At 37.0% G+C, this 25,987-nt stretch overlaps 2 protein-coding genes across 3 annotated transcripts in view; one reads left to right on the forward strand and one right to left on the reverse strand.

Annotated features, from left to right (window-relative positions):
• The window catches only part of LOC145681304 (short coiled-coil protein homolog), a 337,128-nt gene that overhangs the window by 139,070 nt on the left and 172,071 nt on the right, over positions 1 to 25,987 (reverse strand). The window lies entirely within an intron of this gene.
• Positions 10,765 to 25,987, forward strand: part of LOC145681301 (fibroblast growth factor 1-like) — a 68,872-nt gene continuing 53,649 nt past the window's right edge. The window contains exon 1 of the mRNA XM_081752953.1: positions 10,765 to 11,003. Within this exon, the coding sequence (XP_081609079.1) occupies positions 10,882 to 11,003 (122 nt within the window). The 5' untranslated portion in view covers positions 10,765 to 10,881. The remainder of the gene's footprint in view (positions 11,004 to 25,987) is intronic.

A 25,987-nucleotide genomic window follows, 5' to 3' on the forward strand; every position in this document is an offset into this window, starting at 1 on the left:
TACCCATGTCTTATGAAAAGTAATGGACCCCTGTATACGCTCATATAACCATATAAGGTAATAGGGGCTCATCCAAGGGGATAAATTAGGTCGAAAACCAAACACGTGGTACAACGTATTGCTTACGTTTATATTTTTGGCAATTTTGTATCCCTAAAAGGGAATGAGGTGGACCACCCAAATTTATCATAATACATATTAGGGTTCTATACTATAATACCCAATGTTGAAATTGGGCAATTTCCAAAATTTAAGGGGTGGGCCAAGGTACCCCTCCCAAATTTTTCAAGGGGTGCATTAATATACCCATGTCTTATGAAAGGTAATGAACCCCTGTATACGCCCATATAACTATATAAGGTAATAACACCTCATCCAAGGGGATAAATTAGGTCAAAAACCCCCGAAATTTGAATTTTTGGCAATTTTTTACCCATGAAAGGGAACGACATAGACACCCAATACTGATAGAGGTACATACTATGGTCCTAGGCTACCATACCCAATTTTTAGATTTGGCAATTTCCAAAATTTAAGGGGGGTGGTCCTATGTACCCCTGCCAAAATTTAGGGGGTGGTCCTAAGTACCCCTAGGTCATTGACACGGGCCAGGGACCATGGGTCCTGGGGGTGGTCCTATGTACCCCTGCCAAAATTTAGGGGTGGGCCATGGTACCCCTAGGTCATTGACCCCGGCCAGGGACCATGGGTCCTGAGGCAGGGACCCAGGGGCCAAAAAGTTCGGCAAAGTGCCGCGATTACTACTGATGGTTCTTACACGCCGCGTGTGAGTTAATTCTGTGCGTCCTTTTGTTCTGAGACATTCATATCTAGAGAGTAGAGCTACTTCTCACTGAAACAAATCCTGTATAATATGTGTTTAAAAAGGCATAAAATATGAAGCAGAAATTGTACAATAATAGTAATAATCATTTCTAAACGATACTGCTGATGCCTCTCTAATTTGTCATGATTTCTTCGTATACACAAACGTACAATATTTCATATGTAATTATACAATTATATAATACAGCATTTCAGTGAAACTGCAGAAGATTTAATTTTAGACTACATAATTGCCATATTGCAAATCGCAGGGTTTTTTATTTTTTATTTTATTTATATTTATTTATTTATTTATTATTTTGTTGAATAGAAGTTTTGTGGATACTATTGTGATATCATGGGTTTCATTGTAGAGAAACAACGAGTTGTCATACAGTTTTTGTCTGCACGAGATGAAGAGGATGTGGACGTTCATAAGCAGTTGAAAGTTGTATATTGGCACAGTGCACTTGCAGTAAATACTGTTAGAAACTGAGTGTATGACTTCACTCGAGGAGAGGGATCAGCGGATGATATGCCAAGTATTGGACACTCAAGTTCTGTGATGACTGTTGAAAATACAGCCCATGTTAAGAACATGGTAACGGAGAACATACGGCGAACTGTAGAGAACATTTAAAATAGGGATGGCCACATTTTCCGGAAAAACGGAAAACAGGAAATATTTTTTTTCGGAAACCTGAAAATTGAAAACGGAAGACGAAAAATTTTCTGGAATAACGGAAGACGGAAAATTTTCCGGAAAAACGAAAAACGGAAAAGTGTGATTTCCGGAAATGGCCATCCCTAATTTAAAACCTAACAAGATTTTCGCACGACGCCGTGGAAACAATGCCGACTGACCAGCTGCTCAGAAAGATGAGTTCACGTTGGGTCTCTAGTCAGTTAGACACGGTGAAGATATCATGCAAGACAATTATCAGTAGCCTGCTGAGAAGAAATATTGTTGCCAGTGAACAATTGTTTGTGTGACCGCTATGGATGAAACATTCATTCCCTGTTCAATCCCGAAACAAAACGATCATCAGAAAATTCGAAACATTCCTCCTTACCCTATCTACAAACTTTTGCACGGTCTCTTCAAGCGAAAAAATCTCTATACAGTATTCTGGAGTAACATGTGGATAAATCTAGCTTACATACATAACTGGGTAGTACTGGAGCCAGCTTTTGGAGAAAACGTTGCTTCCTGTATTGCAAGAAAAACGACCACATTTGCACGTTCATGTTTTCTCCTTAATGGGGCAATGCACTGACATACAGACCTGGTATTGTCCTGGCATTTTGGAGCACAAACATATCGAATCTCTTCTATACCCACTCTACTTCACAGATTTTGCTCCCAGTGACTTCTGGCTGTTTCCCAAGCTCAAAGATCCCTTGCTTGGCAGGCATTTTTCATCCAGAAGTTCCCTCGGAAGCACTGTTTACCAGTGTCTCAAGCATACCACAATATGACTTCGCAGATGTTTTTGAAAGGTTGATACATAGATTATGACGATGTGTGAAAGTGGACGGAGATTACTTCCAAAAAGTGACGAAAGATCTCGCCTAAATATTGAACATAACGGCACATAGTTTTGGATAGCACCTCGTATTTTCCAAGGTTTTCCCGAGGGAGACATCAGACATTGTGATGCACACCGCGCCACAAGATCATTTAAATGAGTGGGATGGGGTTAAAAATCCAAATACTATATTATTTTTATGTAAAGAAGAAAAATTATAATCGAACTGACACATTCCACAGAAACCAACGTATAATGCGAACAGAATACCGAGATCTCGTATGTGGAGAGGGTAGTGTCAAAGAAACAAGTGAACATACAAAATAATAATAATAATAATAATAATAATAATAATAATAATAATAATAATAATAATAATAATAATAATAGGAAGGAGATTATTATTATTAGTATAGTATTACTAGCTCTTATTAGACTTGAAGAATTCGAAGCTTAAATATATAAAAAACGATAATCATGCCTGTTGTTCTGTATGGTTTCGAAAAATGGTAACTTACTCTGAGGGAAGAACATAGACTGAAAGTATTTGAGAACAAGATCCTGAGACGAATATTCGGACCCAAAAGGAACGGGAATGGGGAATGACGGAAACTTCATAACGAAGAAAATTTATACAGTTTACCCAACTTTGTTAGGGTCGTCAAGTCTAGGAGGCTTAGGTGGGCGGGTCATGTAGCTAGAATGGAAGAAAGTAGAAACGCTTTCAAAGTCTTGACTGGAAGACCCATCGGAAAACGACCATTAGGAAGACCTAGGCGCAGATGGGAGGACAATATTAAGATGGATCTCGCAGAGATAGGAATACAAAGTAGAAACTGGATGCAGTTACCTAAGGATAGAAGTCAGTGGAGAGCTTTTGTGAACACGGCATTGAACCTCCGGTTAGTTAGTTAGTTATTAGACTTGATATCTGCCGCATCCAAAATTTCTGGATACTCCTATATGGGGATAGCAGAAGAACGCCGGGAGAGATCGCGGGCACAATATTGTTTACCACAAATTCATATGCAGGGGTGCCCACAAGGGGGGGCTATGACGCAAACTGCGTCATTGAAATATTTGGGGGGGTTAAAATCTATATAAATATGTTTGATGAGGGGGGTAAAATTAATCGAAAAGAAGATTTTTTTCATGGAAGAACACTTACGGATAGACAATTGGGGGGGTGCGTAATAGACATAAGGGGGGGCACCACTGTCATATGTCGTGAGATTGAACCTATCGCACCATATCTCTAAGCGCAAAATAATACTGACTTTAGAGTCTAGACCAGCGTTTCCCAACCTTTTTGAACTTGCGGCACACTACGGGTGTTACTTGGATTCTCGCGGCACACTTATAGATATTATTACTTGTAAATATAAAACTGGTATTTTTTCTGTGATTATTGGTCTCCTACTCACAGAGAAGAAAGCTCGATCATTGTTTTTTTTTCGTGTTAAATCATTATGCTTATTTTTCATTCTAATTTAAAAATAGAAAACAATTGCAATGAAATATTAGACTCAAGTTTTTAAAAATACGCTTTCTTTTTAAACACTGTATCCAACCTTTTAGTAAGAAGGAAGGTCACTAACGAACGAACAAACAAATCTCATTTATTTTTAAAACACAAATGTAGGTACTTTGTCGAAAGGATTGAATGATATTTTAAATTTTTAAGTTAGGAAATAGTCTGCAACAATAAAGAAGCAATAATGGTCATAACAATGATAACCATTTTTTTTTCAACATTAGAAATGTACAGAACAGTAACCCGGTATGAAACTTAAAATTGTAGATTCACAGTAGAGTTTCATAGTAATGTGAAATACAAATATAGATTTTTCCCTACCTTTTGTAATTTTATTGCTATAAAATTAATAATTGTTTCGATTACTCGCGGCACACCAGTGGCCCATTCACGGCACACCAGTGTGCCGCGGCACACCGGTTGGGAAACGCTGGTCTAGACCACTATAGCTATAGCTTGTGTAATGCTAATTATTTGAGCTATTATATAATTTTATCATTCAAAAATCTTTTTTTTTTCCTTCATAAAAAGAAAATCGGTTTCATTTCATTAAAAAAAATGAAAATGAGATTTATACATGCGCAACGGATCTTCTCAGTAAAAAATAAAACCGTAAAAAAAAATCAACAAGTAATCCAGGAACTTGTGGTGAAGTCACTCCACGCGAGAGATTCGAATTGAAATTAACATATTTGATATATATATATAATTAAATACTATATTCCGATGTTTTGACAGTTTATTGTTTAATTCAGTAAACAGACTTTTTCCATAAATCATTTAACATAAACAAACATGTAACATAAGCGCAAGAAAGAAAAATCCAATGTATCCAAGAGATAATTCCATAACTGACTTATTTTATCTACGCCTCATACGGCCTCAAGTGTGATTTTATTCCAGTACAATTAGTTATTAAACAATCAGGCAGGGTTCATATATTATGCTAATTTCGGCGCTTGCATTAAACATTTCAATTGTAAATTCATAATCACCATATTGGTCGACCTCTTAATTAATCATTTCCGACATTTACTTACATCGATATACACATCTTTCATATTAATAACGTACATATTTTCTCTTAACAACTCATTATTACTAAATATCTATATGAATATCTTATACTAAAGAAAAAGAAAAAGAATAATAAAGACAGTGAAATATGATGGCCCCCTCTAAGCTAATCTACACCTAGCCATGAGATGAGGATGATAAGAAAGTAGAAAAAAATCCACAACAGTGCAAGCCTTCTCAAGATTACACTATACCGTACATCTATAGACAAGAACCTCTGCCACATTTGCTTTGATTCGAAACGATTGAGAAAATACGCTCGGCTTTGGAACCCAGCTGATAGATAACTTTTATATACCTTCATCACATTCATACGCGGTTTGAAGAATGAAACCAACTAATTGAGGTAGAGGCCGAAAAAGAAAGAAAAAAAAAAAAAACAATTTAAGGTAGAGGCCGAGAAAAGGACGGAAATTAATATAAACAAAACACGAACAGGATATGGAAATACAATACCAGAACTACGTAAAAAGGTTCTCGCTTTAGCGACTTCATAGCTTGAGACGTGTAAATATAAAATCTAGATTTGGAATTTAAAAGTAATACGACGTACAGATGCGAATTTAAACTTAAGGAAAAATTACCATATGTTGCCTAATATCGAACTCATGGACTTTTTTTTTTTTTAGTTCTGCACTAAAGTAATATACGACATGGAATATAAATTATAGTAAACATGACAAACAATTTTTATTATTCAACGTATTATCATTATTATGGATTTTTTCTAAAGGTATCGAACTTGAGACCACTGCTAAACTGTATTTATCTAGGGACATAAAGGACACGTTAGAATAAGAAGGTAACATAAGAGATTTACACTGAATTTAACTAATTATTTACTATGGAAGCCGAATTAATAAGATATCCCCCTTTCCTCACCCCTCCGTTCTGGTGTGTGCGACTAGCGACAAGGTTTAATGACAACACATCATAACCTCCCTATAACCAAAATAAACAACTTGTATTCCCATGATCTATCTTCCAAAACGTACTTGCAAAAGAATTAGTTCATGTCTTAATGAAAAATGTTAATACTTTAATAGTATATTCAATCCGTATCAATCTTTAGCTTTCACATGGATCACTTAGGAGTAAATAACTGTCTTTACCTGATCGTCTGGTGAAATTCTATGCTCGACGATTCGTGAATTATCCATTTATTAGCTACTGTTCTGAAATTAATATCTGACATAGATTAATTTTAGAGTATTAACATTCATATCCCCTCTTCTTGCAACACAAACACACGTTCTTACACCTAATTGGCTATTATCATTTCCCGATTACATAATTTAATGATTTGTCGCACATCCATTGGCTAGTAACAACTTCCGGGCTGACTTCCGCTAAAATTCAATCATGTCGTCCTTCCTAATCAATAAATATAAACCATAATTACAAATAATATATCGAAATTTTAACTTGAACGATTATACTTCATCCAACCAGTAAATATTGTTAAAAATTATGTAAAATGCTCTATAAAACTGAATTTTATAAGAATTATACCCTTTATTTGTGCCAAAAGCTATATTTCATATGGAAATATATATGTGTATACTCCTATATACACATGAAAGCAAATTAACACAAAAAGTATAGTTTTTTTTCTGTTTATAAGATGATCCATGAGTTCTCATCAGTACACAATTCCATCCCTAATTTCTGCCTAAGTATTAATATACTATATAATTATCCATAGTTACTTTGTCTTAAACAAGGGGGGGGGGGATTTGAGGGGCACCTTGCCCTATGTCCGTAAAAACTTTATATCCAAGTTTTCTGCCATCTCCACTTAGTATACAATAACGGTAATTTTCTTGTTTCAGCCTAATTATCTATAAAAACTGAATAATTAAATGTACAGTAATTTTTATTATCGTTTATGCGGGCACAGATTAACAATGCGTACGCCCACTTTATTAATATTATTTAATGATACGGCCTACTGTTAAAAGTGGGTCGTAACACTAGTATAGGACTTTAGACCACTGCTACTAATATATTGAGACGAGGCGGTAGATGGCTGTTTCTACATGCACCACCTCTACCTTATGTGCACGGGGCGGCAAATTTCAAGGGGCGGTAAAATCTGTCATAACTATATTATTTAAAATAAATATTTGTTATTGCAAACAGTCTTCAGGACGATGGTACTTAAATTTGTTAAGCTGACCTTCTATTTAAATACAACCTTCATAAATCATGTTTAGGACGCATTAGTTTAAGGTCACATGGACAGTGCTAAAGCAAATGATCAAACAAATTCCAGCATGAATTGCTGGATTGTTCTCAAATACAAAAACTCAGTTCTCGAACAGTACCGAATACCTGTTCCATTTAGTAAGTTATCACAGTTTTGATATGAAAACTAGTCTTGTCTTTATCACGAACAAGTTCCTTATCATTGAAAGTGGAAACAAGTTTTTTTTTTTTAATTATTCTTTAACAGATGTAGAAGGAAAATCAAGAAATAAAGATGAAAGAGCTAGTTGCACTATAATTGCAAAGTGATATATTGAGATTAAGCATTACTATTTTACCTCTGCAAGTGTGTTTGCTTTATCTTCCACTAACATGATAAATTATTAGTTAAAGAAAAAAAAACATAATGAGATTGTGTTTCAGGCTTTCTGAGTGCAAGTGCACTTTCCCTCCCCTTCGTTGTTCATGATGGGGTAAACATACTTAAAATCGTGGCTTTTAAGACATATTCTTTCTGGAGAAAGTAAAACGGTAAATGATACCATCATACGGGGTGGCAAATTACCTAGGACCGGCCCTGAGCGCATCAGTCATGTTGGCTAGAGATCTTTTTCTCCAACTTAAAGTTGTTTGGTCTATCTGAATGTGAGCGAACAACGCACCGCACCTGATCGTGCATCGTAGATGAAAGGGAGCAATTTTTAGCGTTTGGTTGCTCCTTCCAATGGAGTCTAGAGATAGAGTTGAGTAGGCAGAAAAGTCTGGATGGATGAATAAAAGGGCCGCCGTTGGTTTGGCCACAGTCCAGAGCATGTGCACATGTAATCTGGAAGTTCGCGGGACTTCATCTTGATATTTCGTTTCTCTTTTCTTCGGTTACTCACTTCCTTCGTTTTCATCCCAGGTTCTCCTCTCCCCACACCTCTTCTCTAACAAAGTGTTGCCAATTCATTCGTTTTCCTCTAGATTAATTGCTGTCAAGAAACTTTCCTCTTTTCACTATTAATCACCATCAGGTGAACACCCCCAGAAATTGTTGTTGGGAGAGATTAAGCTTTGGGAAAAGTGTCTAAGCTATTACTATATGTAGTATTGAACGGGTATTATTCTGGACCCGAAAACACGATAAGTAATTGTAAAACATTTTCATCTATATTTTCAGAAAAAAAAAAGATAGAACTAAGATCAAAATTTTATGCTACATGACTCATTTCCTGTTAAATAAATCTAGTTTTATTGAGAAAATGTACAGTCCGCAGCAAAAAACCTCAATAAAACATTTACAGTCCCATTTTTAGTATAAATTTCTATGCTCCGAAGATATAATATATATAAATAAGTGTATATACTCTGGTCAGAAGTGTTAATTATCCCTTTAGCGAGTTCCAGAGTAGTGATGGATAGAGTTTATATTTGTTAATAGATAAATATTTTTCTTCATAATTGAACATTGATGTTTTGTTTGTATCTGGGTATCTGAGTTTTGCTTGCAGAACTAACCTTTGAACTTCGTTAACAGTTATCATTTGCCCTCTGCGTTTTGTTTTCCATTCACAACTGAATACTTAAATTTAATTTTGAGTACGTATGCTCTAACACGATTCGTTCACAGTTAAGTAATTTTACTTTTGCCCACACTAGAACAGTGGTGATTTCAGGGTTGGCCCGAGGGAGAAATTTGCCGCCGGAGCTGCGAAACTCAAACGTACTGCCACATATCTGTTAATGATTCTTGTATTTTCGCTGTATCGAGTGTGTCCCGAAAGTCGCACAAGCCGAACTTTGGAGCATAAGAACTTTTGAACCATAAATGCAAATGAAGTGGAACTGACAACTAGGGAGGGCCTGACTGTGTAGATATTTTCGAGATATATACCATTGGGGTTGAGTTTGAGTTTAACGTCCATTTCAGCAGCGAGGCTATATGAGACGGGACCTACTGATTAATATGGAATAAGCTCCCGCCGGGAATCTAACCCGGGTCTCCCACGCCAAAAGGCGCATCGCTAACCGCTTAGCCACCGAGATGCTCTAGACCATGCGGAAAGTGATGGACATTTGCCCTCACGAACGCAAGAAACATACCAGGTGATGATTTTTTTTTTCCAAGAAAGAGAAAAATCACCAATAGGAGACAGTTGTAGCATTGTTTGCGCACAAATGGAAACGTTAATGGGTATGCTGCATGGAAACGTATTCTGCACTGGCGGATCTAGCCTAGGCCGCCCAGTTTTTGGGGTGGCAAAAATAATTTAAAACAATATTTGTATATTTTTGGAAGTTTACAGTAATCTCATGATATACCTATCATAGTCGGGGGTCTGTCTGCCCCCCCCCCCCAGTTTTTACCTTCTAGATCCGCCACTGTCATTCTGTAACAAGAACGACACATTGATACCAAGTGCAGACATCCCACGGCCGTGATAATGATGTGCTGTAAAAAAAAAAAAAAAAAAAAAAAAAAAAAAAAAAAAAAACTTTTCGACATTCTGATGATACTAGCAAGTGTCAATACATATGGCTGGCCACCAACTACGTTACGAATAGATCGTTACAAAGAGGAAACTTGCAAACTTGCAAATCACTAATGAAACGCAATAATCTAACTATTTATTGATTTGCAGGCGCTCATTCAATCTGTGGGCTGAGAAAAAAAAAAAAAAAAAAAACAGATTTTGACTTTACAACCAGTAGGCAAGGACGATAACCGTTTTCTTAAAGTTGGCTCGATTATATTCCTCACTTGTTTCCGTATCACTAATAGACCATAAACATTCTTGAATTAGCGAACATTTTCCGTACAGATTGAGAATATCCAGACACCATATTAAGGTTACACATACTTAGGTCGTCTCTTAGTGCCTTAAACATCCATTTCTATCAGGTACTTTATAAATTTTACAAAGTATGATTGCACAAGGAGATATTTTCATGATCCATCGAGGAATGATGGAGTTAGAGATAGTAACAGAGTTGAGGCAGGTGAGTAGCACAAGACCCAGGGCACCAAACGCATAAGCACTCCTCGTACTTGCAGACACTATCCCTTACAAACGTTTCGTAAGATAACACAGTACCCATGTTACATAGTATAACTTAATTGGTGTGCATACTAATGCACAGTGCTTTATAAAGTGTTTATCAAAGTTTATGTTTGTCTTTTTGCATTTTAGTGTAGAGCACTAGTAAACACTGATCTTCCTTATGTACTTTTTTCAGTTTTGTATGTATAATTTCTGTTTTGTGACCTGTATATTGTCGATCTACACCATAATTTTATCCAATGCCAAATGATTGATTGATTTTTTGAGTTTAACGTCCCTTGCAGCAGCGAGGTTATATGAGACGTGGACCTACTGATTAACATGGAATCCGTACCACATGAGCTTGCCGGGAATCAAACCCGGATCTCCCACGCCAAACGCTAGCCGCTTAGCCACGTAGGAGCTCTCCAATGCCAAATGAAAAAGGTATATAAATTAAACATTGTCCTTTGTGTTCTCCTCAATGGGAGTCAGTGCGTTTATTCTTGGTGGGTTGGCTACTCTGTGTCGTGGTAAGCGTGAGTATAGACAGAACGATTCTTTATCCTGTTGCTATCCCCATTCAAATCAACTCGCTGCGATTGAGTCGCTTGGCTGCACTGCAAAGTCTAGGATGGTTCCATCATTCGTCGCAGGAGTGCGCTGAAGTACTCATTACAAAAATATGACGTCGTCGTCGTGGAGGCGGTGTCTTTGTGTCTGTCCACGGTCCAGACAGGAAGATGCGGACACGGGAGAGGGTGACAAGGGACGTCAACCAGATTCTCCGGACACTGGAGCGTCCAGGTAAAAAAAAATGATGCCATTGAGTAAATAACCCAGTAAAATTAACCAAGAAGTTTTTGTCTTTCGAAAAGTTGTGTAATACCCTAACAAACTAATATTCACCCAAAATTTTTATTGCGTTGATAGTTTCTATTTAATTTTCTTAGACAATTCTACTGTCTTCCTGGGCTGTTTCTGCACTATTCGAGAGACAAAATTTATAATTTTGTAATCTAAATTGGAGTTTGGTTTTCGAAGACCTTTCTCTATAACAATTTAAAAAACGACGGGAATAAAAGTTGCGATAAATGATGTAATACGTATGCTTGAATAATTATGAATATTTCTCAAGTAACACAAATCGTTGGTGGAACGTTGACATTTCGTTGAAAAATTGTTTGGCCAACACTGGGCTATCGTCTGTGCTACTTGGGTTATTTAAGGGCTATAACAATAGAAGATTTGAAATCTACCTTTAAACTCCGAAGGATGCAGCTGCTGCGTCAAGGATTTAAACCTTAATAGGTCAGCCCCTAATTAAGATAGGAAGTTAATTTTCATATATCAATGTACTTCTGAAGAATGAAGCTTTCCGCCGATGTGTGTTGCATGTTGAGCCTATGTAGGAATGCCAAAGCGGAGAGGGGAAGGGTAAAGTTTGTGTGTGTGTGTGTGTGTGTGTGATTCTTTTGCATCAGTTTTTTTAGGGAGTACAGTCATAAAAATTTGTATGTGAAGCAATGAAGTAGTCCAGTACACGCGAATACCCTGCAAAAGTATTTGTTGCTTATGTGAGGGGAGGGGCAACATTTTTGAGTATCAGTTTTATAACGCAAATTAAATTTGTTTTCTGGACGGTGCCATATAAGACAAGGCATCTTTAATAGGGTTGGAATTGTATAAGTGCTAATCCATGAGCTTTCCAACGATGTATGAATCATGACTATGTGATAATTAGTGAGGGCCACCAATAGGGATGGAATTTTTTCGAAAAACTCTGTTTTTCGATTTCTGGAAATTTCATTTTTCGTTTTTCGACAAATTTTCCGTTTTTCGAAAGATTTTCTTTTTTCAAAATTTTTTACGTATTTCGAACTTTTTTTTTGTATTCGAAACATTCATTTTTCGAAAAAGTATTTTTTTTTTTTTAGAAAAAATGTGGCCATCTCTAGTCACCAGGACCCCCAAGTGACAATCTACGATTTCGTTCAAATCCTACCCTGTGTATAAGGCTTAAGTTTCAGATTCAATCCCTGGTCGCGTTAGGGTGTGATACTGAAACACACTATAGGGTAGTCATTTTCAATTGAATGCTTTGTAACGTCACAGTTTCCTGTTCCTTTTCGTCATGAAGAGGAGAAGGAACTAGCAGGTAATTAACGTTGTTAAGAGACAGTGGTAACAGATAAACAACAGTTTCGTTAGCGTAGTGGATGGCTTTCCAGACATACTACACATAGATTCGCAGCTACGCGTACACTCCATCACTTCATCTCCTACGTCATCCTGAGCTCCTTCGTTGCTAAGAGGGGGTTCTCGTACGCATCTTTGAGGTGGGATACCCGGGTTCGATTCCGGGTGGGAGCTCATGTGGTTCATATTTTACGTTAAGCTGTATATCCACGTCTCATATAGACTCGCTGCTAAAAGGGACGCTAAACTGAAAATTAAGACAATCTTATGTCATCCCTTCGTCTGATTGGAAAACTGCATTCCTACGTCATACATTGATTTGTTAGAAATTATTACTATACACTCTGGAGTCTCGTTTCTTCGCACTCCCTAAATTTTGGTAATGATTTTGACGTCCTTAATTTATTTGTATTGTATTCATATAGCCTATGAGGGGGATATATTTGTCATTACAGCTGGTCTGGTAGACTAATGCTCTCGTCTTCGTTGCACGGAGTCTAGGGTTCGATTCCCGTTGGAAGAGTATTGAAATTAGAATTATTTCGGTTCTTTGGATTTCACCACCTTAAACTATCCTTGACCTCAGCGCTGAAAACGGACGCTAAACAACAACAACCACAGTGATGCCATTGAATACAAGTTTATTACTAATACTTGTTCAATTTATTCCACAACATCATTATCATCATAAATATTTTGATATCAGTACCTGAAGACTTGTTGCAGATTTAGAAGATTTCATGAGCTACGGTCTTTCGTTAGTCTCATCGTTCTCGATTTAACATTCTAACGATTTTGAAATGAATTAAAGGTAAATATTTTTAAAAAATATTCTACTCATCTCGTTTGCAATACTATAATATGTATACCACCTCTGGGAATCTAACTAAACCAAATGAGAGCCTCGATGGCTCAGTGGTAGAGCGTTCACCTTCACCTCTGGTGCATAGGGTCCTTGGTTCGATCTCAGTTCGCGCCAAATGGACTTTGTGGTGGACAAACACCCTGTGTGTGTGTTTCCTCATGCTTTTCCCGTTTTCCTCCCACTTTCTTCATTCCATCATTTCATTAATTTCTCATCATCACTATCTCCCTTAGCCTGGCCGGCATAACACTCAAAGATTTCATTTCACTTTTATTTTTCTTTATTGATATAGATAGATAAGCAACCAATAACCAATATGACCAAACCATCATAGCTCCAATTCTAAATTTTGAATGATTGTGATAAACTCTATCTTTAATAGATTTTTTTTTCATTTGAAAGATATTGAGATTAGAAACTTTTTATCTTAGCTCCTTCGACGTTTCACGTTCCAGGACTTCCATTGGATGTGACAGGAAGTGGTTTAAAAAACAGCCAACTTGGCAGGTCGTTTCTTTGGAATCTGGAGTTCCTTCCACGTAGGCTGCTAAGTCAGAAACTCGTGGCTTTTTAGTTGTTTAATTTTCATTTTTTTTACTAGACACGCACACACGTGCGCGACAGCACACCCACCCACATCAGGTTTAAAGCGTGAAACTTCTGCGCGTTATTCTAAACGAGGGCGCATTATTTTCCTTAACATATATAGCGTTAGCGTACAAGGAATGCTGCGAACGGCCGAAAGTATTATAAACTAGCGCTGGAGTAGTCAGTCACGTACAAAGACCATAGTTGTCATTTATGCAAGAAGGAATTTGTCAGGCAACCAAATTGTTTTCAATTTTTGAGAGTTTAAAAACCGTATGTGCAGTACCAGTGACGACGCCAGAGGGGGTAAGGGGGGCGAGCGCTCCCCTAGTAGCTACTTCTGCCCCCCGACTGCCACCTAGATCCCCCCCCCAGACTCCTACCATCTTTAAACATTCTACATGTAGAATTTTATATCAGTATCATAAGCAATCTCATTGTCAAATTGTAGTTTACTTTCCATGCATTTACTATGTGGTAGATTAGTCGTCAAGCTTTCTTCTTTGAGCGTCTGGGTATGCACGCATATTTCTGTTTTCTAATTTAGCCCCTTTTGAGGTAAATTTTAGTTATACTTCTTTCTTATGATTTTTAATTATTGTGCCTAGCGAACAATAGTAGATTTGGTCGACTCGTTTTCTTCTCATTGGATCAACTTCGACTGGAAACAAAAGAGAGGTAAAACCAGTTACGTAACTTGTTTGTATTTATCCAATTTTGAAGTTTTCAGTTTCATATTTTGTTTTATTTAAAGGTTCTCTACTTCTTTTTTCTGAAACATTATTCTCGGCTTTCAATATTCAGAGGATTTGCTTATAACAGCTTAGTTTCCAACTACCAGGGCTTAATTTTTTGAAGGGGATAAAAAGAGTTGTGTTTTCCCTTCCTGCAAATGATAATAATAAGTTTATGGAATTAAATTGATTCCCAATAAAACGTATTGTCAGACTGCTGATCTTTAGTTAGTAATTGGTTTATACTAGTGCTCCCTTACTTATTTTGTTTCAAAGTACTGACGTGACGTTTACCATATTGACTAGGAACTGCTGAAAAATTCGTAGCCCACCCAGAAGGAGTGCAAGTGGAATGGTGGTTTTACTTCTTCTACACTTCCCCCACGAGTCAATATACTACCTTGTACAGTACTCCAGTTTTTACAGAAAAGTTAAAAAATCTGAAGGTTTCCTCGCACCACTGTTCGTAGCACTACCCGTATCAGATCTAAAATGGCGTCCTTTCAAGTGTTATTTAAGTTTGGGAAATAAGTACACGTAATAGTTAGACGGAGCTAAATCTGCGGAATAAGAATGACGATCTAGACATTGAAATCCTAGATTATGCAATGTCAGTTGTGTTCGCAGGGACCTGATGGACAGGTGTATTCTCCTCAAGGAACATAATTTCTTTCTTTTCATTTTCCGCGGCGTTGAACTTTGAATTTTTCTTTCAGCTTTGTAGGTAATGTAGAGATTCTGGATTAAATATCTGACCGTTGCGGAGGTAGTCTATGAGTACGATTCCATACTTATCCCAGAAGAATGTTGCAAACAGTTTCTCAACCTACTTCTGTGTCTTGAACTTATTGGGGCAATAGAGAAATTAGTGCTACTACTCCATTGACTGTTGTTTCGATTCAGGATCATAGTGGTACAACCATATTTCATCTATGGTTACTATTCGTGAGCGAAATTGATCAGCATTACGGTCAAATTGGAAGAAGACTTCTCTTAATGCCGTCACTCTTTTATTCTCCTGACAGATTTTTTGGGAACCCATTATAAGTCCAGTAAAGATACCCCATTTTTCTGCCAAAAAAGGAACAAATTAGTAACAAGCTGAAAATTGGTGTGGATGTAAGGGAACATGTTGGGAATAACATACTAAAAGTCCCCTAAAATCCCACTGTAGCTTTTCCCGCAATTTTGAAAAATGTCCTCCATGTTTAGACGACGACAAGGAATTTATGGAAATCGTCACTCTTTATGCTTATTCCTCTAGCCACCGTTCCAATTATCACAAAGCCATGAATCATATATGGTTGGAAAGTTTGAAAGACAGAAAATCTACGTAAATAACATATATGCTCATCGTGCTAAATTTCTAGAAGAAGAAGAAGAAGAAGAAAACAGCTTTGTTATTTAAAAAAGATATATTTTCAGAAATAACGAGAAGTTTGCAACACTGACAGTTATTGCACACCAACGAAACACCACCAACAGATGTCCTTGATATTTTTCTTAATCATAGCCAACAATGATACAAATCGGTGCAATACAAGCCGAGAAAAAAATCTTACTTTCTGACCTCTTTGTACAAAAGTGCAATAAGGTGACATACACTTTCACGGTACTAGTCACCTTCTTTTATCACATAGGACCAAGAGTTATATATCATTAAAAATCTTAAGAAACGTAAATTCGAACGGGGCAACATTTATACTAATCAAGCTCAATTTGTGGAAAAAGCGCAAAATCCAAAATTTCGGGACAAAACGTGATTTTCGCATAAATTCTTTAAAACTTGCAACACTGACAATTATCTATGTTAACAAAACTCAGCCACCGTTTTAACTATCATCATTATTAATTTACTTTCAAAATGGCCAACGTTTTTCCCAATGGAGTAAGCTTTTATGATACATAGTTTATCACTTAAATATAGCACAAAAATTATTTATTGACAGCATCAGAAAGTAGCAGAAATTGGTAGTCTCCTTTTTATAGGAAGATCGTAATTCACACACTTAAAATCACTCTCAACTACAATAGTCATTTGAATGCAATTTTTAAAAAATGTCTTGTTTATAACTAGAATGCAATTTTCCTCCTAGTATTCTTCAAATCAACTTAATATTTACATTAGACGTTAGAATACAGTTTAAGAACATTTTTGTAACTAGTTCATTTGGACTAATTTTATTAGAAATCAATGAGGTTATTCATTATATCGTTTATCTCTATGGTCTTCATCATTTGGTTTTGCATTCATACATCCAATTCCTAGATACTGACATAAATTAGAGCACACAATTCCTGCTTTTTTACATCCGTATATAAGTTCACAGCTCTTTTTGCTGTTACAGGATATTACACGGAGCGGGTTCCTTTGTCATTCCTGCTGGTACGAGAATACCTCCTAAGGTTGTCCATTCATATTCAGTCGTTCACAAATCATTTCCACGGTGCAATTGAACCTGATGATATGGTGTTTCGCAGCGTCACTGGTGGGTGGCAATTTTGCCAATTGTATTTCGTTCTGAATGGGGAGCGACTTACTGCAAGGATGTATGAATGATACTGGAATTCATCCAGTAAGGTTACTTACTATTGCTGGAGAATCATAGTGTGTTAGTAGAAATGATGTGCCAGCTTCATAGATTGTACACTAGCATGATCATGGTTCAAAATTTCAAGTGATCGGCATAAATCTACCCGTTTTTGAAATAATCGCAATGGCTTTTTCTTTCCCTGTCGATACAAACCACATGTCGCATCCAGTTAAAGAATGGTAACTGAGCAAAACAGTTAGTATATTTGTCTGTGTATCTTACAACTTCTTAGTACTAAATTCTTTACTCACGTCTTGTTCACGTCCAAGCTTTCGAAATGTGATGTCGTACTGATTATTATCTTGTTCAAGTAAAATGGTTAAAATGTCAACATCCTCGGCAATTACTACGACGTGTCTACAAGGATTTAAAGACTTTACTACAGCAGTTTTGCTATAAGTGTGTTAGCATCACTTCTTGCTGGTTGGGTTTGAATTCCAGCTTGTGTCAAATGAACCATCAACTCACGGGCGAAACAAACCTTATTATTGAAATTACCTAAGAATTTATCTCTTTTTTTGTTAATAATGCGGTTTCATTTGTGAATAACACCAAAGCTGATTGAACCTTTGACTCACGTTGCTCTCGCTCAGCGGCTTTTGTACAGTTTTCAGTGCAATACCCATAAAAAAAATAATTGTTATTTTCGTTCTGAGTTTGTGAGTACATAGGACATATACGAGTTGTGCACGTCAAGGTATGTTCCATATTGTGGCCAAACAACATGATGTAAGAGCCAGCCTCCGTCTATAACGTACACAATGTTTTCAATTTGAGTTTTTAAATTTGTCCGATATTCAAACATGTCGTACAAAGCGGACTTTTTCGTTTTTCTCATGGACATTTCTGTGAAGAGAGAAAATGAATAGGATGCAAGCTCGTAAGCAAAACACTACTGGAGTTGTTTTTCGGACTTCTAGTCATGTGATTCAGTTGAAGTATGGTGTTTACAGCCAGTAGCTCATCACGGATACGCACTACATTGTGCATTACAGATAGTGGGATGACTATCCTTTTGTTTCACATTTCCAAAAGTCTGTCCAAACATTCCTTCCATAGCAGCCAATCCGATTTCCTTAGATTTATCAGTTGACCATTTCTTTACCTACCATGCCAGTGCTTAGGGACGCGAGCTACGAATATGAAGGGAATGGAAAATGCTGGCAAAACCAACGCAAGAATTTCTTTAGATGTAATATATCACGCGATTGACTGCTTTGGTACAGGTCCACATGCCGACCAGTGTGAAGTTCATGCCTATCTTTGTTTAATAATTTTTCAAGACATTCTTGTAAGTGGCATGCTGCTGGCATACTTGACACACACCTAGATATTATTTTTTCAGTCATGCCTCTCCTATGGGTTAGTCCACCGCTGCTCTTCAGTGCTCTCGCTAAATCATACTCAATCGTCATATTAGACCATGTACCACTCCAAAATATATCTTTTCTACGAATAGTGAAGTAACCGTCTCCTGTAAATGGCTGGAACTCATGAAGATCCATTTCATCCTCCAACCACATTTCTTTTTCTTGTAAGTACAGATGTGTGTATTTGACAAACAAATGATGCTCAGCTGCATAGAAGTATTGTAACATTTCTCACATGCAGTGAAGATGAAGATTCAAGTCTCCAGTTCTTTCGAATTAAAAGACACATAATTTCTAAAAGCTGAAAGTACAGAGCGAATAACTTAGAGATACGGCTTCTTTCTGCAGCAGCGCCAATGAATAACTTTAGGTCATTTGCAATCTTGATTGACTATGTTTGAATGTTGAACAACTACATCAGTATCGATATCTTCTTCAGTCATCAGAGGAATACAAACATCTCGCAATTGACGCAGAAACTCCTCAGTGGCGTCTGATTCATTAAATATACAGTATATATTGCAATTGCTGTTTTTTTTTTTTTTTTAATGAGCTCGCAAAGCACGAGCAATAAGAATGGCCTGACGTCATCTGTGGCATGGAGTTACTAGCATACACACAAGACCAAAGTTCTTCAATGCCACTTCCTCTCATTATATATGCAACTGTTTCCATAAATGACATTATAGTGTGGAAAACCTCCAAGTCTAACAACCACTGACGGTAATTCACCAGAATTTCTACATGCTGCTACTATTACATGCTTTAGAGTACAAAGGTTGATCCAACGTGACTAAGCACCCTTTTTTGTTTAGTGGTATATTCTATTCATTCTTTGACAGTGTACGTTTTTGAGCCCAGGTATTGCTCAATGATATGCGAGCGACTGAATATGAATGGACAATCAGCAAGAATGACCAAGGAACCCGCTCCGTGTAATATCTCCGTGTAACTGTTAAAAGGGCTGTGAACGTATGTACGGTTGTCGAAAAGCAGGAATTGTATATTCTAATTTATGTCAGTATCGAGGAATTGGATGTATGAATGCAAAACCAAATGATGAAAACCATAGAGAGAAACGATATAATGAATAACCTCATTGATTTCTAATAAAATTAGTCCAAATGAACTAGTTACAAAAATGTTCTTAAAGTGTATTCTAACGTCTAATGTAAATATTAAGTTGATTTGAAGAATACTAGGAGGAAAATTGCATTCTAGTTATAAACAAGACATTTTTTAAAAATTGCATTCAAATGACTATTGTAGTTGAGAGTGATTTTAAGTGTGTGAATTACGATCTTCCTATAAAAAGGAGACTACCAATTTCTGCTACTTTCTAATCCTGTCAATAAATGATTTTTGTGCTATATTTAAGTGATAAACTATGTATCATAAAAGCTTACTCCATTGGGAAAAACGTTGGCCATTTTGAAAGTAAATTAATAATGATGATAGTTAAAACGGTGGCTGAGTTTTGTTAACATACGATAATTGTCAGTGTTGCAAGTTTTAAAGAATTTATGCGAAAATCACGTTTTGTCCCGAAATTTTGGATTTTGCGCTTTTTCCACAAATTGGGCTTGATTAGTATACGTGTTACCAGAGGGCGTAAATAACTTCCCCGTAGACCCCGCATTGCGGCGCCCAAGTCATTAGGAGGCCCCAAATCGTGAGCTGGGATGTAGAGACGGGGCCCCATTCCTCGCTCTGTGCGGCGGGGCCTAGAAAACCTTTAGTTACGCCACTGAGTGTTACCTCGTTCGAATTTACGTTTCTTAAGATTTTTAATAATATATAACTCTTGGTCCTATGTGATAAATGAAGGTGACTAGTACCGTGAAAGTGTATGTCACCTTATTGCACTTTTGTACAAAGAGGTTAGAAAGTAAGATTTTTTTCTCGGCTTGTATTGCACCGATTTGTATCATTGTTGGCTATGATTAAGAAAAATATCAAGGACATCTGTTGGTGGTGTTTCGTTGGTGTGCAATAACTGTCAGTGTTGCAAACTTCTCATTATTTCTGAAAATATATCTTTTTTAAATAACAAAGCTGCTTTCTTCTTCTAGAAATTTAGCACGATGGGCTTATATGTTATTTACGTAGATTTTCTGTCTTTCAAACTTTCCAACCATATATGATTCATGGCTTTGTGATAATTGGAACGGTGGCTAGAGGAATAAGCATAAAGAGTGACGATTTCCATAAATTCCTTGTCGTCGTCTAAACATGGAGGACATTTTTCAAAATTGCGGGAAAAGCTACAGTGGGATTTTAGGGGACTTTTAGTATGTTATTCCCAACATGTTCCCTTACTTCCATACCAATTTTCAGCTTCTTACTAATTTGTTCCTGTCTCAATCCTATCTTTACTGGACTATATGTCGAGAACTTGAGCATACCCAAGCCATTCTGAATTATGCTACCAACGAGTTCGAAAGAAATGCCCAGAATCTCTGACACAAGTTTTGCGGAGAAGGTAAAAACTGAGAAAGCGGGGTGCAGCCAGACCTCAGACTATAATAAGTATATAGTGAGTTTACTATATACACTTTAAAAAGTGTGTGGACAAACACCGTGCTCGTGGTTTTTCTCGGGGTTCTCCCATTTCCTCCCACTTTCTTCATTCCACCATTTCACTCATTTCTCATTATTAAGGCCCGGATTTTTATGTTCTTTGTCCTTTGTATGTACGCTGGTGAAAATATGAAATGTTCGCAAATTAGGAAGTAAGGAGCCATATAAACCAAAATCACGTTACATATTTTTACACATTTTGAAGTCTGTTACATATTTTCCGTCTACTGTACATATTTTTACATAATTTCAGTTACCTTGCTCCTTTTCGCTAATTTTCTTTAACTAATACGCAAATAAAAATAGGCCTATATATGGAACAATAACTCAAAAAGTACTTTATTTAATTATCTGTATTTTTTCTCTCACTTTGTTCAACCGATTTGCATTGCGGAAAAGCTGGGTTAAAACAAATCATACACCCTACAATATGCAAAGAAACGTCGTCAGTTATCGCTTCCAATCCTGAAAAAAAAAATAAAAAGATCTGTTTTATATATATATATATATATATATATATATATATATATATATATAAAGAAAACAATATAAGGATTTTTGTGCTTATCGCTTTTTCAAGCAGACACCACTCGGATGTGTGCCGACAAAACAAACTAAAACGCACACATTTGGCTGGCTTTCTCACTTTTTTTTGTATGTGCAACCTCTACGAGTGGTAGTGGCGGTGAGAGGGAGGTGATTGGAGTGGCTAGGTTTTATCACTTGTTTCTTAAATCGAATAAAAATCGCTTTTGTATGACTCGATTTCTACTCCGCCCCTTCTTCCTTCAAACAAAGGGGAAAAGGATTCAGTTTTGCGCCGACGCTTGTGACCGAGTCAGTTTCTTGTTTTCATTGATGGCTTACTCTTTACCGTCAAAATTGAAATCGTGGCTGGCTATGGATGACGCTTATACCACAAACAGTAAATTTTTTTTTTTTTTTTTTTTGGTCAAGTATGCAATAAAAAATTGGGGTGTTCAATGAAGTCGCAATTGGATTAGCACATGAAAACAGCTATTCACATGAAAAACAAGGTGTTACAGCGTGCCGCAAAACGAAACCTTTTAACCCAAACAAAACCAGCATCTGAAAGCAGCAGTGAATTTTACAAAGACCTTGCCAGTCCGTTCATAGCAGCAGACATACCGTGGTAGAAATTGCATGTCCCACAGTTCGCGTCCTTTTTGGAAAAATATTGTAAGAGACACATTCCTGACGAATCTACTATCCGCAAGAATTATTTGAATATGTGCTATGAAGATACTATCAAACAAATTCGAGCTGGAATTGGTGATTCGCATATATGGTTTGCGGTGGATGAAACTTAAGACGTGTTAGGACGTTTCGTTGCCAATCTGCTGGTAGGAAAGTTTGACCCTGATTCTCCATCACGACCATTTCTGATCTGTTCAAAAGTTTTGGACAAAACAAACCATACCACAGTTGCACGTTTCGTAAATGATGGACTGAGACTGTTGTGGTCAGAAAGTGTTCCTGTAGAAAAAGTGCTTCTGATGTGTTCTGATACTGCGGCGTACATGTTAAAAGCTGCCGATGCGCTTAAAGTGTTCTACCCAAACCTCATTCATATATGTTGTTTAGTCCATGGATTACTCATGTAGCAAGAGGAAGTGCGGATCAACTTCCCTCAAGTCAATGAGCTTGTCTCTTTTATTAAGAAAGTTTTTGTGAAAGCCCCTGGTGGTGTGCAGTGCTAAAACAATATGCTACCAAATGTGTCGCTACTACCGCAGCCTGTACTGACACGGTGGGGCACCAGGATACAGGCTGTTAACTTCTACAATGAAAATGTTGATGTTGTAAAGTCAGTTGTCAAGACATTTCCTGCAGAGTCCAGTGCAGCAGTGCGTGATTCTCAAAGTGCGTTCAAAAATCCTGTTGTTCAATGTTCACTAGCAACACATTGCAAGTAATTTCGGGGGGATTGCAAGCGTTATCGAGAAACTAGAAACTTCAGGACTTGCTTTGAAAGAAGCGATGACAACAATGGATGATGTGGAGAAGAAACTCAACATTGTGCAGGAAGAAACAGGTGCGAAAATTACCCGGAAGTTCCAGTCAGTTTTGAAGAGGAATCCAGGATACCTAACATTGAGGACTGCATACAGGATATTGGATGGAGAAGAAACCGAGGCCCCTGAGGAAATCAGCCCTGGAAAATGTCATTTGCTGAAGTTCGCGCCTGTCACTTCCTGCGACGTGGAGAGGTCTTTCTCAGCCTATAAAAGGATCCTGACTGACCAACGACTCTCTTTAACTCCTGAACACCTGGAAGAAAATGAAATGAAATCTTTGAGTTTTACGTCCCACGGTTATGCCGGCTAGGCTAAAGGAGACGGTGATGATGAGAGATGAGTGAAAAATGGTGGAATGAAGAAAGTGGGAGGAAACGGGAGAACCCCGAGAAAACCCACGAGCACGGTGTTTGTCCACCACAAAGTTCACTTGGCGGGGGCTGGGATCGAACCCGGTACCCCAAGCACCAGAGGTGAACGCTCTACCACTGAGCCACCGCGCCCCCAACACCTGGAAGAGTATATAGTGGTTCATTGTGCATCAGCAAAGTAAGCGCTTTCTTTTCTAAGTTTTTTCATCATATACAATAATGTGGTTTTCATTTTTCTGTGAGACAATTTCATTGGTTACTAGTGAAAGCTTGAAGTATCTGAGGCAAGTTAGTAATTTTTCGAATACCATCATATAAAACACTTAGTGGTTCATGGTGCGCTCCGAAAGCGCTCGTTATTTTAATATTTTTTTCTATTTCGATATTCAATAATGTAATTTTCATTTCCCTACTAGACAATTTCATTGTTTTTTTTTTGTTTTTTTTTTTAATTTGAACGTATTTGTGTCAAGTTAGTGACACGAAGTGTTTGAGTACGCAGTTCATTATATAAAATATTTAGTGGTTTATTTTTCGTCTGGAAAGTAAGCGCTTTTTGTTTTGAAGATTTTTTTCTATTTTGACATACAATAATGTGTTTTTAATAATGTGTTTACAAAGTCTATTTGTTCCTTGTTAAAGCTTGAACGTATCTATCGAAAGTTAGTGAAGTTTTCAAACGCGCAGTTATAAATTTGAGAGCTTCAAAGGTAAGCGTTCTTTCTCTTAAATATTCTTTTTTCTCTTTTGATATTCAATAATGTGATTTTCGTTTCTCCACGAGACAATTTTATTTGTTCTTAGCGAAAATTTGAACGTATCAGTGACAAGTTAGTGACAAAGTTTTTTCACTGCGTAAAATTATTTAGTGGTTCATTGTTCGTCCCAAAAGTAATGCCTTTTGTTTAAATATTTTTTTATGTTTATATGTTCAATAATGTGATTTTTTTTTTTACTTTTTTGATACATATTTTCATTATTTCTCCTGAAAATTTGTACATATCTGTAGGAAGTTACTTACACTGGTTAATCTTTTATTACATAAATATGTTACAGTATCTTTATTAACTAAGAAAATAGCACAGACACGAAATAAACACGAAAAAATATTTGAACATATTTTCACATTTTTAACATATTTGTTACATATTTCATTGATTTTTGTTACATATTTATGTACATATTTCGGTACTTTGTACTACATAAAAATCCGGGCCTTACTCATTATCACCGTCTCCTTTAGCCTAACCGGCATACCCGTGGGACGTTAAACTTAAAGATTTCATTTCATTTCATTTTTAAAAAGTGTATAAATAATAGCTTAAATTATTTTTGTCACTCAAAAACTGGAGCCCCGGGCTATATCCACCACTGGCTGAAATACTGCAATTTTCAAGAATAATGTCACAAATTGCATCCATGATTTCGGGAAGAGTCATTGCTTTTAATCACCCTGGATGTAAAGCATAATTTGTTTAGAAATCGCCACGTTTATACTAAGCCACTTACTTTTTCACCACTGTATATAACGGAGGAGAGACCCGTGGTGTTTCACTGATTTCCTAATTAATTTACTTCGGTGACTTTCCTTGGTGGAACAAAAATGTTATAACAGTTAGGATCTGGATGTTCGTGAAATTATCTGTTTGAGCACACATAATCACTTTAGAAGCCTGAGAAACAATAAGAAAGCTTCTTCTTCTGGGGGAGCGATCGCCCCGATCGCCCCATGGATCCGCCCCTGGTTACAAAGCACTCTGCTAATGAGATAAGAGTTTGGTTCAAAATGAATGATTTCTTTGTATTATCGACGGCGACGATAAGTTTGAGCAACACCTGCAGACAAAGAAAGAACAGAGTTTCTCACCAGTTCGGAAATGTTCAGAGCAAAGCAAGAAAAATAACCTCCCTTTTCGTGAATAAAATAATAATTTTGCATGATGATTAAAAGTTAAGAGAATACACACTCTGTCCAAAAAGTGCAACCTTATGGCCATGCCGACGGTCACACACAACACCATTTCTACTCCTTCAATAGAATATGAAACTTTATATTTTCCTTTTCCAATTTACCAAAACCTTGTACAGCGGGGGATACTTCTAAATGGTACACCTTAGCCGTAAATCTCCATATGGCTGTACCATTTAGAAGTGTCCCCCGCTGTACAAGGAGTAAGCATACTGGGTTTGTTATTTACTTCTTTCACTTGCATAAAACGGGACAAATATTAGCCATGTACTGACGGGACACGCTGCTAAAACGGGACTGTTCCGGTCAAAACAGGACGTGTGGTCGCTTTACCTGTGGATAATTTAAGCAGGTGCTGACTGTGAGTAAGGGCTTTCTAGCACTTCTGCTGTTCGTAAACCTTTCGTGCTCGAGTAGGAAAGAAGAAAGAAAGAAAGAAGTAAAGATGGTCACTTTGCAACCGGGGCTTACTCGACATCAGG

Source organism: Thermobia domestica, chromosome 3 (assembly GCF_964235325.1).
Source record: "Thermobia domestica chromosome 3, izTheDome1.hap1.1, whole genome shotgun sequence".
In the NCBI taxonomy this organism is placed as follows: domain Eukaryota; kingdom Metazoa; phylum Arthropoda; class Insecta; order Zygentoma; family Lepismatidae; genus Thermobia; species Thermobia domestica.